Source organism: Akebia trifoliata, chromosome 4 (genome assembly GCF_017979445.1).
Source record: "Akebia trifoliata isolate Shusen 1 chromosome 4, ASM1797944v1, whole genome shotgun sequence".
NCBI lineage: Eukaryota > Viridiplantae > Streptophyta > Magnoliopsida > Ranunculales > Lardizabalaceae > Akebia > Akebia trifoliata.
The window spans coordinates 9,740,965-9,758,542 of record NC_141378.1 but is presented as its reverse complement, the minus strand read 5'-3'; the positions used below and the strand labels follow the sequence as shown (position 1 = coordinate 9,758,542).

The window sequence follows — 17,578 nt, the reverse complement described above, 5'->3', positions numbered from 1 at the left end:
AGATAGATTCTATTAGCACATCAATTTTTTTTTTTACTGACAACACACCTATCTATAGGTATTTCTTATAAAGATTCTATTGCCACACCAACTTTTGCTAACGCCACCCCAATTCACATGTAGGGACTTGCTTGGTATGCTGCAAATCATTTGCAAATGCAAATAATTTTCTAAAATTAATTTTATTAGTGCTTGATTGCACAATGCAAATGATTTGCATTGCAAAAAAATTACATGAATCACGTAAATTTTTAAGAAATTTTAGCGAATGATCTGCGGTACACAATAAACTTTTTTTTATTACAAAAAATCAACCAATCACAAAGAAAAAAGATTCACAAGAGATATCCCAAAGATTACCTAGCAATAATAAATCATTCATCGCAAATCATAGTGCAAATCATTGCAAATGTAAATGATCTATAGTGTGCCAAGGGCCTAATAAACCACCAAAGAATTGCACACATTTGGAGTCCCATTAGCAAAAGTTGGTGAAGAAATAGAAGCTCTCATTTTATTATTTCAAGACGATTGATGTGTTAGTATAGTCTCTTTACAAAATTAGGAAAAATAAAATAGTCCATGTGTGAGGGATTTCTTTATGAACTGCCGACACTTTCATCCAATATTTTGATAGTCCATTTAGTAAGCCATTTTTATCTTAATGGTCCATCACTCCCACCTCCCGCTCTAATATTTTGAAGAATATTACTAAGTTTGTACATTTAAATAAGTGCCAATTAACTTAGTTGGTGAAGTCTTTGGGTGATGATACCAGAGACTTGGGTTCAAATCCTATCAACATTAAATTATTGAGAGGTGGAAAAAATAAAAAACAAATCACATTTACAATGTTGACATCAATATTTTGTATCGATAAAAATTCGAATTTTTTATTATGAAATCAACAATTAAAAATGTAATCAATAGAGAACTACCAAATCAAATGACTTTGATTTGTTCATTATCCGTATATTATCAACCTCGAGGACAAAATGTTGATCTCGACGAATAGATAATAGTTGTTTTGCTCTCTCTTGGTTATCGTTACAATAGGATTTAGATGGGTGGTTCTGCTGCGAAGCCACTCCCGCCTTGGCCAGTTGGCCTTCTTTTCCCCACTTGCGCGCCTTCTCTCTTACACAAAACACTACTTTCTGCGATGGCCTCCACATTTTTCTCTATCGCACCCACCTTCATGAGATGCAACTTCTCTCACCACCACCACCTCCGAGTACTCTCTCTCTCTCTCTCTCTCTAAACTTCAATCTACATCTAGCTAGGGTTCTTCGATGCAAATCTAATTTGATGTATCTCGTGTGTATTGTTTCATGTATTCAATTGACGTTTCCAATCAATTTGAAAAACTGAAGAAACCAACATGTTTAGAGTAATTTAATGGCGGAAAAGATTACTTCTTGCTGAATTCGATTTATCCTGTTTTCATGTTTTTGTTCTGTTGTATCTCCACAGAGTTCATGGCTTCAAAGATGGAACATTGCGACCACTGTAACAAAATTGAAAAGAAGGTACCTGAATGCTCTTATTCAGCTTTATTATATCATCAAAATGTTCCTTTTTTGTACTTATTTATTAGTTGGATCGAGTTTTTTTTTTTTAACTTCTTTGTTGGTTGAGAATCGATTGTTTAACACACGGAATCTTACCAAACTAGATTGAATGGTTACCATGAGTGCATTTGTTAGGATTCATACCTAGCAATAGGGTTGATTTATGACCAAATCTGATAGTTTAGGGTCTTGATCTAAGTACCAGTTTTGGGAGTGAATGCGTGCATGAGCGGGAGTGGGAACAAGTGAGTACCATGGTTTTTAAACTCGTCTGAGACCGAGACGTATCACCCTAGTTAACATGGTATCGGAACTAAACGAGACCAACTCATAAAGTATTTTGAGACGACCGTATATCGTGAGATAAGAGAGTCATCTCGGACGATATTTTCCAATATCTCGGGTGATACAAACGAGACAACGCAGAAAATGATTAACTCACGAGTTAAACGGGATGTATCGAACAAGATTTTTCAAAATCTCGTCTGAGTTAACCAAGACAAACGAGTTAAAGCCTCAACCCTCTATTCTTTCACCCCCAAATCGATTTTTTTTTAATTTTATATTTTTTTGGGTTCATTTTTTAATAGGAATCATTTCTAAATTTTTACAGAATTGTTCAAATTTTTTAAATGGTTAAAAATCATTGTTTCAATGTCGAATAAGACAAGACGTATCGTCCAAGTTAACTCGGTATCAAAGCTGAACGAGACGAGATGTGATACCGAGTTTAAAAACCATGGGGAGTACCAAATTCAAAAGTACACTAGGATCTAAAGTGTGTTGGATCCGTAATCATGACAACGATGCAATCCCAATTGGTAAAACACGAATACAACTATTGGAACTTATCTTAGGGATATGTATGAAAAATGAAGCTGCAAAGAGAACATAAAATCACACACAAAACACAAGGATTTACGTGGTTTGATAGTGTGCCTACGTCCACGGATCAGTTAAAATATCCAATCAATATATTCTTTTAAGTTTTATAGCCCTTGAGATCTATAGCAAAAAACGAGAGCAAAGAAAATGTCTCTCTCCCTTTGGGCTGAGCCCACTCTGCTTAAAAGGTCACCTTTGATATTGTTTTGCCTCTTGAAGCCCTACCCCAAACAAAATACAACACATTTACACAACATTACGTGATGTATCCTCAAGAACATGTTTTATTTTGATCGTTGGATTTCGTGTTTCTTAGTGTCTTTTTTTTTTCATGAGTCTACGGATCTTGCCCAAATACAATTATATATATAGGGGAGGGTTCAATGGACAATAAATATGACAACAATCGTGACAACGGTTTTTTGTAAACCACTTTTGATGGAATGTGCTGATTTTTGGTGAGTATGATCTCTATGGTGACTGGTGAGGAGATCATCTTCACAAAAAATCAGCCTATTCCGAAACTAGAGCTTATATAGGACAAAAACAATTATCACGATTGTTGTCATACTTATTGTCCCTTGAACCCTCCCCATATATATATACATAATTGAACTGGAAAGGCCTATCATATATCTTTTGCCATGACCATTCTGACCTAACTTAAACATAAAAAACCGCCTGCTTGTTTTGCCTACTCTGTCACCCTTATTTTCTCACTCTCGTGTACATAGGTTAGTTGCATTTTCACTTGTAGTGTCTGTTATATTGTTGCATTGCCACTCAGCTTTTTTGTGATGGCCCGACTAGTATCACAAGCATGGTTACTCATCGTTCTTTCAGCTTCCAACTAGCCACCGATATGAACTAATTGATCGATATATTACCCAATAACAACAATATTTGATGAGAACCAACAAGTGTTGGGCGCAGTTGCCAGGGCCTCCCTCCAAAAAGGGAGAGGTCTTGAGTTCAAACCCTCTTGTTGGCCACCCTCAGGTATTTATCCCAGACATTACCTGGTGCGTGTGGGTGGAGGGGACTGCACGTGCCCCAAGGATGAGTTGGATGCTCTAAGAGGCCCAAACACTCGGTTTCCCAAAAATACAATATTTGATGTGTGCAACCCAATGGGATTTGTCCACATCCATCTGGGATACCCTGTGTTAGAATAAAAAATCATTGGAGATATTTGAAGACATTTAATTACTTGTATATGTTACTCTTTTCTTGACCTTTTTCTTGGCTTCTACGTATGCTGCTTTACAGTAACAAATTTCAATGTGAAGTTAAGGTATGAATTTGACAGAGAAACTTAATGAACACCTAAAGGTAGATATGTAAAAACCTAAGTATCTTTTTACAATGAATGGGTGTCAAGGACCAAGGTATCATTGAATCATAATGTTTCTCTCATCACTATTTAATTTTTTTGATAGGTGATCACTTATGATTTATATATTCTTCTTTAAACACAGGTTAATTTCTAGCAATTAAATTTGGTGCCTTTCTGAATTTAAGTAGATACTAGGTACCACCAAGAGAACTATGGGAAATATGAGGAATGGTAGACTGCAGGAAACATTTTAGGTGAACATAGGATATATATTTGCTTGGAATTCATCTTTCTGTTCTATCAATGTTCGTGTTTCTAATTGAGTTTGTTATTTGATTACTCCCTCTAGAAATGCATTTGTGGATAACTAGGTATCAATTTCAGATTCATTCTTTTTCGTTCGAGTGTAATCATCCTTTACTTATCCATATTTGTGAGTGTTATGTGTCATTCCTCTTTAATTTTCTTACCACATAGAGTTGGTAGCTGACCACTCACGTGAATTGCATGTAATTAGAGAATCATGGCTGGCTGCACATTTGCTTCTGTAGATTTTATTTTTATTGCTGTTTTAGGTTTGAGTTCTGGAAGTTAATTGAAAAAATCACTTTAAGATGTCACCACGATTTGGTTCCTTTATGCTAGCCTATGTTGAGATACATGGTTCTTACCTATTAGGAAAAAAAGTAGAAGAAAAGAGAAACCTAATTATTTGAAGTGAGTAGTTCTACTATTATGATATTTTATTGCTGGAGCAATTGATAGTGAAATATTATTTTGGATTTAATAAACAGGAGAACTTTGATATGTGCAGTCAGTCAAGATGCTGAGAAATCATTTAAAAAGACTGTGGAAGTGGATAAGTTGATAGATTTGCTGAGGGACGCAAATGCAAATGAGGTAAGTGGATGATGCCACGCAGTTTTCTTTCAAATGTTCCATTAGTCCTTCTAAAAGCTTCTCATAAGCTTGATTTACTTATATTTCATTATGTGCATTTTAGAAACAACCTCCCGACCCTAAAAATTGGTGATATTAGGTTTATCCCCTTGCAAAATGCAAGATTAGGTTTACCCCCCTTGACCATAAGTCAATGTTGCGTTTTCTTGATGGTTTTACGGTGAAATTTTGATGTTTTTCAAATTGCTGTTTAAATAATTAAATTACTGTATCAAAATTTGGAAAAGATTAAAATTTCAACCTTAAATCATCAAGAAAAAACAATGTTTTTGCAAGGGGGTAAACCTAATATCACAAATTTTACAGGGGGTGTTTCTAAAACACCCTTCTATATTTATGCATGCATAATGATATTACTTAATTTATTTAGAGACAAATCTAAGTGTTAGACCATAAAAGCAATTCAAATATCATAGAAGTACCTATCGCTCACATTTAGGAAGATAGGCCCCACCTGGGAAATATTTTCTAAAATTCAACTCATTCTTGTGATTGTTTAATCTATCTCATTCATTTTGATTGCGATTACAAAGTATTCTAATGTGCCAGATAGAAGCTCAATGGCTGGATGGTAATATTCATGTTACTGTCAGGCCCCGCCCTCTGCAAGGTTGCTACATGTATTCTTCCCTATTGATAGCCATCCGTACAATATACAGGACATGTACCTTACATATACCACATATGAGTGATTGTGGATCCAATTGTCTGAAGTTGCTTGGTATTGTTTTATTAGAACTTAGAATTTCCACCCAGACTTTGACTCCTTTGTTAGGCTGAGAAAATTTTGTTAGAAAAGTTGAACAGATAATTTAATTTACTCCTTTTTTTTTTCCTGGAACAGCTTCAGAAGCTTGTCGTCGAAAATGTCCTTGCATTCAATGAGAGTTTTTGGATACGGCTTGCAGCTAGAACTGATACGTGCAAATCTGAGGATGATAAAGCATGGTTTTTGACTTGGTTGATTAGCAGTCACTTTTTTAAATGATGTTTCTAAAATTGGTCTCATGCTAGGTCCTGCTTTATATGAAAAATGCCAATCTTAGCATTAGTGATGTTTTTGCAGAAAGATTATGAAGAACTGGCTTTATCTGTAATGAGCATTGTTGATCTCCTTGTCCATAAGACCAAGGTAAGGTTCACTAAGATTCTATCTACTCTTAACAGGATCAAAGAAAAATCATTTAACTTTGTTTCTTATCTTGTTTGCTTTACATTGGTGTTACTTTTCTATATGCATTATTGTTACTCTGGTTCTCTGTATATCTTTATTCCATTGTATTTTAGATATTCCATTCCTTTTTCCCTTGTAGGAAAAAATAGAATCAGCAACTGATGTTCTGAAGGAAATTTTAAAGCCCGTAGTTGATGAAGTAGAAGAGATTTCATGGCCTCCGAGAGATCCTCAAGCCCTCGTTCTGATGGAGAGAGTAAGTCATGCCTTAATTTGTAGTTGAACCAGATTTTAGTTATTTTTCGTTTCTTGTGTGTGGAAATGTTTAAACCCAATGCTCATAGAGAAGCCTCAAATCTTGACATTTTTATGCAACTCCTTTAGATTATGTTATCTTTTGTGCTGAATGGAAGGATATTCTTCCTCATCTACTACTTTCTACGATATCACTAATTCCCACGTTGCAGCCACCGGAGAAGAGACATAATGTTAGTGGTATGTGCAAACTGTGCTGGCCTGAATGATAACATACTTATGTGTTGTTATTTTCTCATACATGTATAGAAAATTAGCAAACGTGTAGAGCTTAGAGTTATTGCCTTTCCACTTTTCTCTTCTTTTTTCTTAGCTATCATACTGCATGGGATATCATCTAAGTTTTTTGAAGTATGTTGTTTGTGGTTGGAGCATCAAAGGAATTTCATGTGCAGATTGTTGTTTCCTTGTTTTATTTTGTTGGGTTTTTTTAACATGCGCCCTAAGGGCACACATTAAGATGTATTAAATACACCTCCAAACTATATTTTTCTACCAAAAATACCCTCCAATGCTTGTTTCCAAGGTGCATCTAAACATACTCCCCTAGGGCACATGTTAACAAGACCCTATTTGGTAAAGTTATATATTGAAGACTTTTGCAATTATAACTGAAATTTAATCAAATTTATGCAGTGCCTTTTTCTTTGGTGGTACCTCAGGAACTAATTCAAAGGGAACAAGAGGGTCAATTAGACGAGGGGTTTCTTTCAGAAGTTAATGCACAATTACGGCAAGTGAGTTTTTTCGTTCATTTTCCGTACAAATTACATACTCTTCCTATTTGTTTACTGTTGGCCCCATAAGAGTAACTTTCAAGAAATATGATTGAATTGAAAATTGCTTGTGGGATTCAGACCGATACACAAATATCCTATCAACGGCTTGCCTGCAAGATTATAGTTGTGGTTTTAAGGAATATTCAGAGCTCAACAAGAAGTCTTTAACTTGGTTGTGCAATGACCAATGAGGTCTACTTGACCTAGGAAACCCCCTAGGTGGAGTTCATCATCATCAAAGCCTTACCCCAAAATATTTGGGGTCGGCTGAAAAAACTAGGATGGAATCAATGAAAGTCTCTTTAGATTCATTCCACAAAACATCAAACAATCACCTGAGGTTTAATCCACTTCTATATTATTGTGAAAGAAATAAAGTTTTTCATTTGCATTCAACCTATAGAAAACCTTGTGCTACCAATATGGAGTTGTGTTTATAGGTTCATTGATGGAATTGTCAATCTTGAACATTAAAAATCTAGTCTTCAATCTAAAACATGGTCACCTCCTGTGACATTCAGTGTCAGTATCTGCCTTCATTATACTCCATTGTACTTAAAAATTAGAGTCAAAGTTGCTTTTGGACAAAAGCTGCATCTTATGTTTGGTTGTTGGGAAAATCAATATTGAGAGCTGGTGTAGGAAATATTGCTGCTAGCAATTGAAAAGAAGGGATTTTATAAAACGTTTCAGTATTTGAAGAGTGTAGATATTTCCATTGAGCTGAAGCAATCAAGAGACAGACATGACAATCTAACAGTTTAACATGAAAAAAGAAGAAATTGTGCAACTTTTGGGTATGTGGGACTAGTGCTTTAAAATGTGAGAAGAATGTAGATTTATTTGCCAATCTTGGAGCCTGGTCATCTGGGCACGCTGAGTCATCAACCCAGTTTTGACTTAAAATTTGGAAAAATATGTAGAAGTTTTGAAAATTTTGAGAAACCAAAATAAAATAATAGCTACAGGGTGATTATTTGGACCAAAGGGAAAGATCTGTTGTTCATCTGCTCCTACTTTGGCGGCTAATTTACGTATACTATAATAAATTAATACTAAAAACTTTGACACCATGACATATTTTATTTGGTGGAAATGTACTTACCTTTAGAGAACGTGAACTAATCTCCTACTGATTATTGGGTCCTCCAGTTGTTTGGAACAGTAAAATGCAGTTCAGTTATAAATACATCATCTACTTGTATCTTTCTACATTTTACATTTTACATTTTTCACTGCAAAAATTGTCAGGCAATCTTTACACAATCTTTACATACTAGAGTTCGCCCAAGCCTACGGCACGGGCATCCTCTTTGGACTTAAGGGGGGTAAAAGCAGAAAAAAGAGTTGGGGGGGTATTATTAAACAATTTCAGGTTAAGGGGGTAAAAGATGAAAAACAAAAAAAAGTGGGTTGAAGGGGTAAAAGAGGAAATATAATAAAGTTAGAGGTGGTTCAGAGGGAAGACAATAAAGTGGGCCCTACAAAAAACTGTAGCTTGATGGGATGTTTGTCCCCAACAAAACTGTAGCTGAGTAATATCCCCCGCAACTCTGCAAGTGGCCTCACCGTTGTGTTTTTTTATATCTTTACATATTGAGACTAATATTAGTGGCTATAGGTTTAGTATGTTATTACAGCATGAATTTAACCCACCCCTTGGTGTGGACCTACACAAAAAGTCATTCTGATTGATGATTTTTTGCCATTGTAGTTGAGAATTTTTCGTCATGAACCAGGACCATGGTAAAAAACCTTGGGTTTCATGCCCTCGATAAAATGTGATCAAATGCACCGGGAATAAATCACCTATTGCCTATCGGTCTAATGTTTTATGTGTACACCAGGGGATAGGCTAAAATTCATGAGGTCAGCAGGCCCAGAAGAGTATGCAACATAGCATTTTGGATCTGGGGTCTTATGTACAATACCCATCTTTTCCATTGCATGTTGGTTTTATATAAACACACTAAACGATGTGAACTTGCTAGTCCCTCAAATATTTCTTTTTATATTGTTCGTTTTTGGATAAGTTTATCTTACATTATCATTTAGACATTACTTCTATCAGTAACTTCATATTTGATTGAGTTACTGATTTTGTTCTTAGTCATCTGCAGGCAAAAGTAGATGGGGATAAGCCAGGGCTTGAGGCAATGTTGCAAAAAGTCTTGCAACTTTATGCTTCCAGAGTTCTCTCTAAACGTAGTTATGCGAAGAAAGGTATTTGGATCAGAGTTATCCATTTATGTTATATATATATATATATAAAGAAAAAAAAAAGGATTAGTTTTTTGTATAATAATCAACGGTTTCATTTTGTTACAATGGAAATCATTATAAATTTCAGATATTGTTTGAGACCGGGAATCGTTCGTGATGATACTATCATGACCTTGACACCTTAGACTCTCGAAGAGAAGGCTATGGTTCTACGTATTGGTCAGAGTATCATATGTCTTGGGCCGAGATATCTTGTTCTGGTAAGGTGCGGAGACTTGTCTCGTACCAAAACCCAAATGAAGTATGGAAAATGGCATAAAACCTTTTTTTATATATAACAAATCTCTTTTAAAACATGAAAATTATTAATAAGAAATTTTTAGCTTAATTAAGCATTTCTTTTCCCTTAATAGTAGTGAATGCATCAAAGAGGGGATATGTACAAGAATGCTTCAAAGAGTAAAAGGCTATCGATGGGACAATCTTGACCTTGACACCTTAGAGTCTTGAAGAGAAGTTGGCTATGGTCTATGCATGGGTCAAAGTATCATATTGTTTTGGACTAAGACATCTCGTTCTGGTAAGGTACTGAGATGATAGTATGTACCATCTCATACAAAAAGCCCAAAATTAAATTTAGCTTATAAATCAAACATTTGAAATAGTTGAATGGAGGAACAGGATTTGTTCAACTGACCCTAAATTTTTTGGATAAGGTTTTGGAGATGACTAAAAATAGTTTAATTTCTCTGTTTTATAAATAATGAGTGTTATGCACTAAACAGAAAGGATATGCACCTAGAATGACCTAAAGAATAAAAAAGCTAATGATGGGATAAGCTCACTTGCTAAATTAAAAAATGAACGCAAGAATTAGCTTTAGCCTTTATTTAATGCCCGGTTCAATCCTTCAAGTTATTCTTATATCCAGGAAGATGCCTCATTAAACCCTTGAAGATGATAGTCCAATTAGAAATAGTATTTTGATCTTTTGCCCATTGTCATTTGAGCTTTTTACATTCCAACTTTGCAAGAGTTCTAACAAACATTTAAGAAAAATCCTTCAGAATCCAAATATTTCCAGCATTTGGTTTCACTAAACCATTAGGGAAATCACAATGAATCAAAATGCAAGTGGCATATACTTTGGAACCGTCTTGATCAAGACATCTTTATCCCTCATCTTAATGAGATGACAAGGTTAAACGGAATTTTGATACCTGGTTCTATGGCCTAAATGTCCTTTTTTTTCCCCAACTATTTTAAGGTTGTTGAAGCTCACAAAGGAACATCATGCATTAAGGTGTGCTATGGACACTAAGAAACATGCCAAGAACCATTTCTACTGAAAAAATAAAATATTATAGGTGCTTGATCAATGCTGGCGATTTTTATTTGAGTTGGAGACAATTGGCTTTGCTGGCGAAGGTTGTCCATCTTCCAGTTAGGAAAGCTGGGTTGTTCAATTTTTAAAATTGTTACTTGAAACACCACAATATAGTTCCAACTCTTGTTTTCTCACTGGGTGGCTCACCTTCTGAATATGAAAGCATGGTTATGGGCATCAGGGTTATCTCCTTGGCTGCTACCTTCCCCATGTCTGGAATTGTACTTGTTATTTGTGTGCCCAAACAATACTTCGGTTATTTTATCTCTTCTTTATAAGTTGTTTGATTGTAGCTGGATGTGTAATTTCTATATCTTAGTCACTTTCAAGTAAGCTTGCCTCGGTTTATGTTTTTGGTGCAGGGAGCGAAGTTTTGAAGGCTGAGGAGTTTCTTGAGACTGTAATCAAAGGTAATTATCTCAAAGTGCATCCTAATTACTAACTCTATCACTTCTAGAAGATTGCAATTCGCTCAAGATAGTAAATTACCTGCACTATTGTTTCCTACGAAAGGAAAACAATATTTTCTGATACTTTTAAATGTAGAAGAAATTACATTTCTTTTTTCTAGGTCACATTATTCTTTTAAATGCGGAAGAAATGGAGTTTCTTATGCTTGTGATCGAGTATCATTCCATCTGAGTGCAAGTTAGGTAATAGGGTATTGGTTGATCTGAGCAGCAATGGTCACTTTTATACTTATGTAACCTGGCAACCTCATCTTTCTTCATTTTCTTTTTATCCCCTTTTTTCTATGTTGCTTTGGAAATTGTGCTCTAATCATGTTTAAACTTTCCCATTCATGTATGTGACAACCCTTTTTTCTCATGTAAAATTACGAGGGAACCATCAGGTAGACCACCGATAGAATTCTACCAATGCCATAGTTGTACACATACACATGCAGGGAATTTGAAATTGAATCCATCATTTGACTTATCCCAAAGAGAAGATCCACGGAAAGCAAGATATGATTGGATGATCCTACCCACTACATCACCTAACCCTTTTCTCGACACATTAGTATTTTTCTTCTTCACCATGGCAAAACATGGCATGGATAGTATGGTTTTGAACATTGGGTTTGAGTCAATTTTTGAATGAGGAAATTTTCTAGGTGGAATCATTTGAACGGTGTATCCCGAATTCTTGTGTAACAATGCTTTAAAAGATTGTCCTTGTAATCTTTGCGACCCATCATTTTGGTAATCATTTACTCAACTATATTGGGTGCAGATAAGAAGAAGTGCCACTTAGTTAAGTGGTAAGACATGTGGAGAGTTGTTCCCACATCCTAGGTCAAACCCCCTTGAACCGATACTTCTTATGCTACCCACTAACCAATCTTTACCAATCAGAATATATATTGGGTCAGATAATGCAAACCTTGCTGACATACTATTTATCTATCGTGTTGCAGCACCCGAGGAAGAATGGAATATGCTGTTGATCAATGGTCTAACTGTCGGCAAAGGAGAAATTTCACCGGAGGAGTTCTATGCCATAATTAAGAAAAGGATCGAACGGGTTTTGATCCGAACTGTAAGAAGCATACTGAGATCTCAGGTCTTAGAAGAGTTTGAAATGCTTATGCTTTCTTGATGTACGCTCAAATTATTTCATTGCAGGAGGGAGGCTCTTACCAGCAACGAGTTCTAACTGAGTATCTGAAAGGCATCCAATCGAGAACAGAGGAGATCATCCAAGTTCTTCAAGGGAAGTCACAATAATTTGCAGTTCAGGACTGCATCCAAAGTTGATCTCCTAAGGTAATTATCACTTATTGTACGGTTGCTTGTACGAGCCTTTCAACTATAAAAGAAATTTTATGAAAATGAAGATTTCATTGTTGAGGAATCACAGTCACTATGACTTGAGAAGTTGCCCTTTATGAGGAAAGCTAATGCATATTTTGTACTTAATCCAAACGAAACATTCATTAAACCTTGTATGTATAATTGTCTGCCGAGTTTATTAATTGGAAACATTTGATGTTGTTATTGTGATGGATATATCATCACGTATAGTAGCTGCCGAACATGTGAGCACAATATCTCTGTTATTTGTCAGTCATTTTTTTTTTTTGGATCAATGGCTAAATCACCTATTTGTTAAGTGAGTTATCAAGACTGTTTGGTTCTTCCCGTTCGGCCCGTCTTGAACTTCCTAGGGTTGATTTTCCCTGTTGTAACCTTAATTTGGCTGTTTCAAGTGTTGGGAGCACAAATTGACTTCCCAAGTTCACATCATTATGGATGTTTAAGCTCGGCTTGGACTTTATAAATTGATTTAGTCATGGGACAAACCCTAAGATTTTCTACTTTGTTACAGATTTTTGTAGTGGTTAACAAAGATTTTGTATTGAAAAAATAATGTTTTTTTTTGTGTGTGGGGTGGGGTGTTATGAAGATGTATAGCAAAGCTAAAAGACTAAAATGATTTAAAATTGTATTTTTGTTTGTTTGTTTGTTTTTTTTTTTTTTTGGTGTGTGTGGAAACATGGTAACTATAATAACTTTTCAGCGATAATGTCCACTGAGTACTGTTTTAGATTGGTTAGCAATAATAATACAATGTTAAGGGAGGAAAATATTAATGGAAGAGTGCAAATTTGGTCCAACAAAAGTAGCTGATTTCTTGACATCCTACTAGTATGTTGTAAACGAAGTTGAATTACTTGGTAGTGATTTGTTAACGATATCACCTTTAATAAAATTATATCAGATATTTTTAATCTTTCAAAAAAAATAAAAAATAAAAAGACCAATATTATTGTAGGATAATGTCAAAAGCTCATTGGAATGGGTACATATGATCAATCCAACCCGTAAGTGTATGAGAAACATTTTCCTTACCAACGTAGTAAGCTTTTAAGCCTTACTAAGGGCCGCTTTGCTCACATAAATTACTATATTAGCAATCCAACACCACCACCCATTAGATTTCATGGAAAAACTTTGATCCGCAAAGAAGGAAAAAAAAATTCAAAATTTTTTTTTGACTTAATCCAAAGTTTTGAAAATGTAAATGAAATTTCAGCCTAATTCTCAAATTTAAAATTAAAATTCAATAATAAAAAATCATTTTTGAGATTTTTTTTTCTAAAGCTCATAGAATTTTATCCACTACAACCATGAAGTATCGAATCATATGTTTGGATGCCACAAAGTGAGCCCAAGGACCCTTAGCTAGTCATACTCCCCACTTACACGCACAAGATTCTGAGTCAATGGGTCGATTCTGTTCGATTTCTAAGACACTTAAAACCATAATCATTATATTTTCTTTAAGTTTTAGAATGAGAAAAAAAGTATTTCAAATAATTACGAAACTTTTTTCCTTACAAAAAATTAACATATTATCTACAAAATTATTAACATATTTATAATTTGCTATACTAATTTAAATTATCGACATTTTTTCAAAAATAAAATTTATGATCATTGAAAGTAAAAAAGTTTTAAAAGAATAAATCCATAGTTTATATGAAAAATTGAAGAAGTTTATATAATATACATTAATTTAAAATAAAAGAATATCTTAAATCATTAAACAAAAATCAATTTTTGGATACGCATTAGATAGAATCTAACAGTTTTGAATCGTAGTAGTTTGATTCCATTTTAAGCAATCGGGATTTCCGGTTCAGGTTCCGGTTCCGGTTAAATGGGTACCCATTGATACCTCAACTCACGGTAAACTCATTCTCGTCTTGAATCATCATACAAGTTACGGTCCATCATCATGATCATGACGGCTAATCGAAGGGTTTCCTTTCTTCCATCCCACCAACCAATTTCAATAATAATACATAAACAGAAGGTTAGACACGTCGTTGAATTGTTGATGAGAGGCGTTGGTGCCAAAAACAAGCACATCTTCTTCCGTACAATTCCAAACATCCATCATCATCATCATCATCAACATCAAGAGGTATTGAAGATGGCTGAGAAGGAAACACAGAAGAAGAAACAAGACCAACTAATCGAGGACGAGAAGACGAAAGAGAAAGAGAAAGAGAAGGAGAACAAAGTGCCTCCACCACCAGAGAAGCCCTTGCCTGGGGATTGCTGTGGGAGTGGATGCGTTCGATGCGTATGGGACATCTACTACGAAGAACTTGAAGACTACAACAATCTCCTTAAACAAAACGATTCTCAATCCCAAACCTAATCGTCCTCTCTGCTTTACAGACTTCTTTTTTCTTCTCCTGTCAATTATTCTTAAATTAGATGTATTTTTTTTTTTAAAAAGTTAAATCGATTATTGGAATGTAATCCAACGTCTATTTTATCATTGGTCTTAAAGATTACAACTTATTTTTGTCAATTTGGGAAGCTAGGGTTTCCTCCAACTAACCCTATTTATTTATTTACACGTTTGTAAGGCTAGGATTTCCTTATCTTTTATTTTCAGAGACCTTAGAAGTTTGAAGTTGGGTTCTAACCAAATTTTGCATTGGATTGGATTTATTGGTTTAAGTCTAGATGTTTTGATTCCTTAGCTTAGAAGCATTCATGGCACAATGACCCAAAAAATTTCTTCTTTTTGGACAGATATGCTTAGGGCGTGTTTGATTGCAGATAAAAAATTTATTTGACAAATCATTTACCAGGTAAATTCTTTTTCACTGTTTGAGCGCATTATGAAAAAGCACGTTGAAAATCTCTTTGTACTCTTTCATTTAAATTGGGTCACGTAAGTTTTTTCGTTCGTTTTTCAAGGATGAGGATCTAGAACTGTGTCTCGCTCCTATTCAGGCCACCCAAAGAGGCAAACGTTAGAATAATCCTAATTTTTTGTCTTTTTGATTTAAGTCCATAATAACTGGCAGGTTTGATTAATTAAAAGAAAAGTAGGGACCCGCTATTTGCTAGCATTGTGATTTTGAATCGATTCTCGATCAATGCTTCACCCTTTCTTTTTTCCTTATAGAATTGGAACGTTGTCTAAGTGCTGTGTTTAGATTGGACTTCAAAACACATTAGACTCTTAAACGATTTGTTTTCTACATAACACGCAACACAATGGATTTAATTTCCAACCTAAAAGTGCCATGTAGACATCATTTGTTACTTTAGAAACATGACACCATTTTAGATTGTGATTTTTTTTTTCTTAACAGTAAGTCTTAACCTTATTAACTCGTTCGTCTTAACCTTATTAACTCGTTCGTCTCACTTTGTGGCATTCAAAAACATGATATGATGCTGTATGGATGCAAAAGGACAAAATTCTTCGAACTAAAAAAAATAAGAATTCTTAAAGCAGATTATTTTTCACCGCTTAAATTTTCATTTTAATCTGGGAGTTTAGTAGGAGTTCAATAGCGGCTGACTTTTTTCAATTGGTTAAAGTAAAAAAAATTATTTATCTTTTATTTTCAAGACTTGGAAGTTGGATTCCAACAAATTTTTGTTTTGGTGTTGGATTTATTGGTATAAGATAAGATGTATTGATTCCTTAGTTTAAAAGCATTCATGCATACAAAGAGAAAGATTTGCTTCTTTGAACATGTCAAGTTGAGGTCAGTAGCTTAATGATTAAGTTTACAAAGTGTTTTCAATTGATGAATGCCCCCCCTAAGTATCAAGTATTGAAAATAGAATCACGTTAATTTAACTAATGCACGTGACAAACTCAATTGATTACTCTAACGTGACAAGTTAGGGAACTGTAGATCTACACACCTTAGGATACATGGCTGCACTTCCCCATAAAAAAATGTATCTCGAGGGAATTCTATATCCCAAGGAGCACAAATCTATGGTTCCCAAAATAATCAGGTCAGGTAGTCGATTGAGTTTACCATGTGAGGTAGTCAGATTATTGTGACTCTTCAAAATATCCTTTCAATGAATGTCTCTTACCCTATAAAATTTTTTCAATTTTTTTTATAAAAGTCTAAATATTTTTGTAGTTTTTGAAGAGTTAATCTTTAACTTGAAGAATGGTGTCTCATTCTCAATATTTTTTTTCTTTTTCAAATTTATATTATTTTACAAAACATACAGTCATTTAACATATTTTTTTTGATCGGTACTATCATTTAACATTATTTGATAAACTCAAATGATGAATCTACTTTTTTGAAATTTAATAATGTATTCCTCATTTCTAGTATTAAAGGTTTTTTTTAGATATTATTATATATACTTTTTGTTAAATATTTGAACTACCCAAAAACATTTATGATAATAGTCAAACGAATGCTTTGATCAAACGCTTCTATTATTAGCACCCCAACTTTTACTTATTACACTCTAATTTCTTTAATTATTTATCACATCTCGATCAAAGATTAAAACATACGATTCAAACATTACAAAAGGTTTGGGTCAAATTCTAATCTCAACATTACAAAACATTATAATACTTGTTAAAATAATTTCAGTATTTACAATTATGATTAGCTCATATAAAACCCTAAACCCAAAAAATAGAAATCTAAAAAAATAAAATAGAAAGCTTCTATTGGCACTCAAACTTTTATTTATTTTCAACCATTCACCTATTTTATTTATTTTTAATTCGGACGGAATACGTAAAAGTTGAAGTTGGGGTGCGAATAACAGCTCCTTAAATATAATACCATAATTCTCATGCATCTTCATGTTCTATTGAAACACTATCCAATCTTTTAAGTCCTTCCGATTTTAATCTCTACTAAAACAAATTTCTCCGAGAGACTAATGCAAAATGACCTAAGTATCTTAATCTTTCAACTTATAATTGATTCTTGATCGATAAAACCAATTATCTCCAATCCTAGGTTAATATTTTTACACTCTTCTTCAAGCTTAAGATGCCATCTCTATGACTTTCGAATCGTAAGAACAAGATCGGATTTTTATAATAGAAAATCGATTAAATTTTGATTGAAGATGAACTAGAATAAGTTAAAAAATAATCTACTCTTGAGTTTTTAAACTTTAATATTGAAAAACC

General features: G+C 34.2%; 1 protein-coding gene across 3 annotated transcripts; it reads left to right on the top strand.

Annotated features, from left to right (window-relative positions):
• The first annotated feature begins 1,032 nt into the window (after window positions 1–1,032).
• Window positions 1,033–12,636, top strand: LOC147403647 (uncharacterized). 3 transcript variants are annotated; one of them, XM_086439306.1, is made up of 11 exons: window positions 1,033–1,234; window positions 1,474–1,529; window positions 4,587–4,692; window positions 5,597–5,695; window positions 5,819–5,884; window positions 6,066–6,182; window positions 6,904–6,978; window positions 9,141–9,243; window positions 10,993–11,040; window positions 11,867–11,928; window positions 12,051–12,172. In XM_086439306.1, exons 1-10 carry the CDS (start codon window positions 1,064–1,066, stop codon window positions 11,896–11,898), a joined length of 873 nt encoding a protein of 290 aa, XP_086295432.1. In that variant the 5' UTR covers window positions 1,033–1,063; the 3' UTR covers window positions 11,899–11,928; window positions 12,051–12,172. The 3 variants fall into 3 exon arrangements, with proteins under 3 accessions (XP_086295432.1, XP_086295431.1, XP_086295430.1); XM_086439304.1 differs by lacking the exon at window positions 11,867–11,928 and adding an exon at window positions 12,259–12,636 and having other exon boundaries at window positions 1,041–1,234; XM_086439305.1 differs by lacking the exons at window positions 5,597–5,695; window positions 11,867–11,928 and adding an exon at window positions 12,259–12,636 and having other exon boundaries at window positions 1,040–1,234.
• Window positions 12,637–17,578: the final 4,942 nt, after the last annotated feature.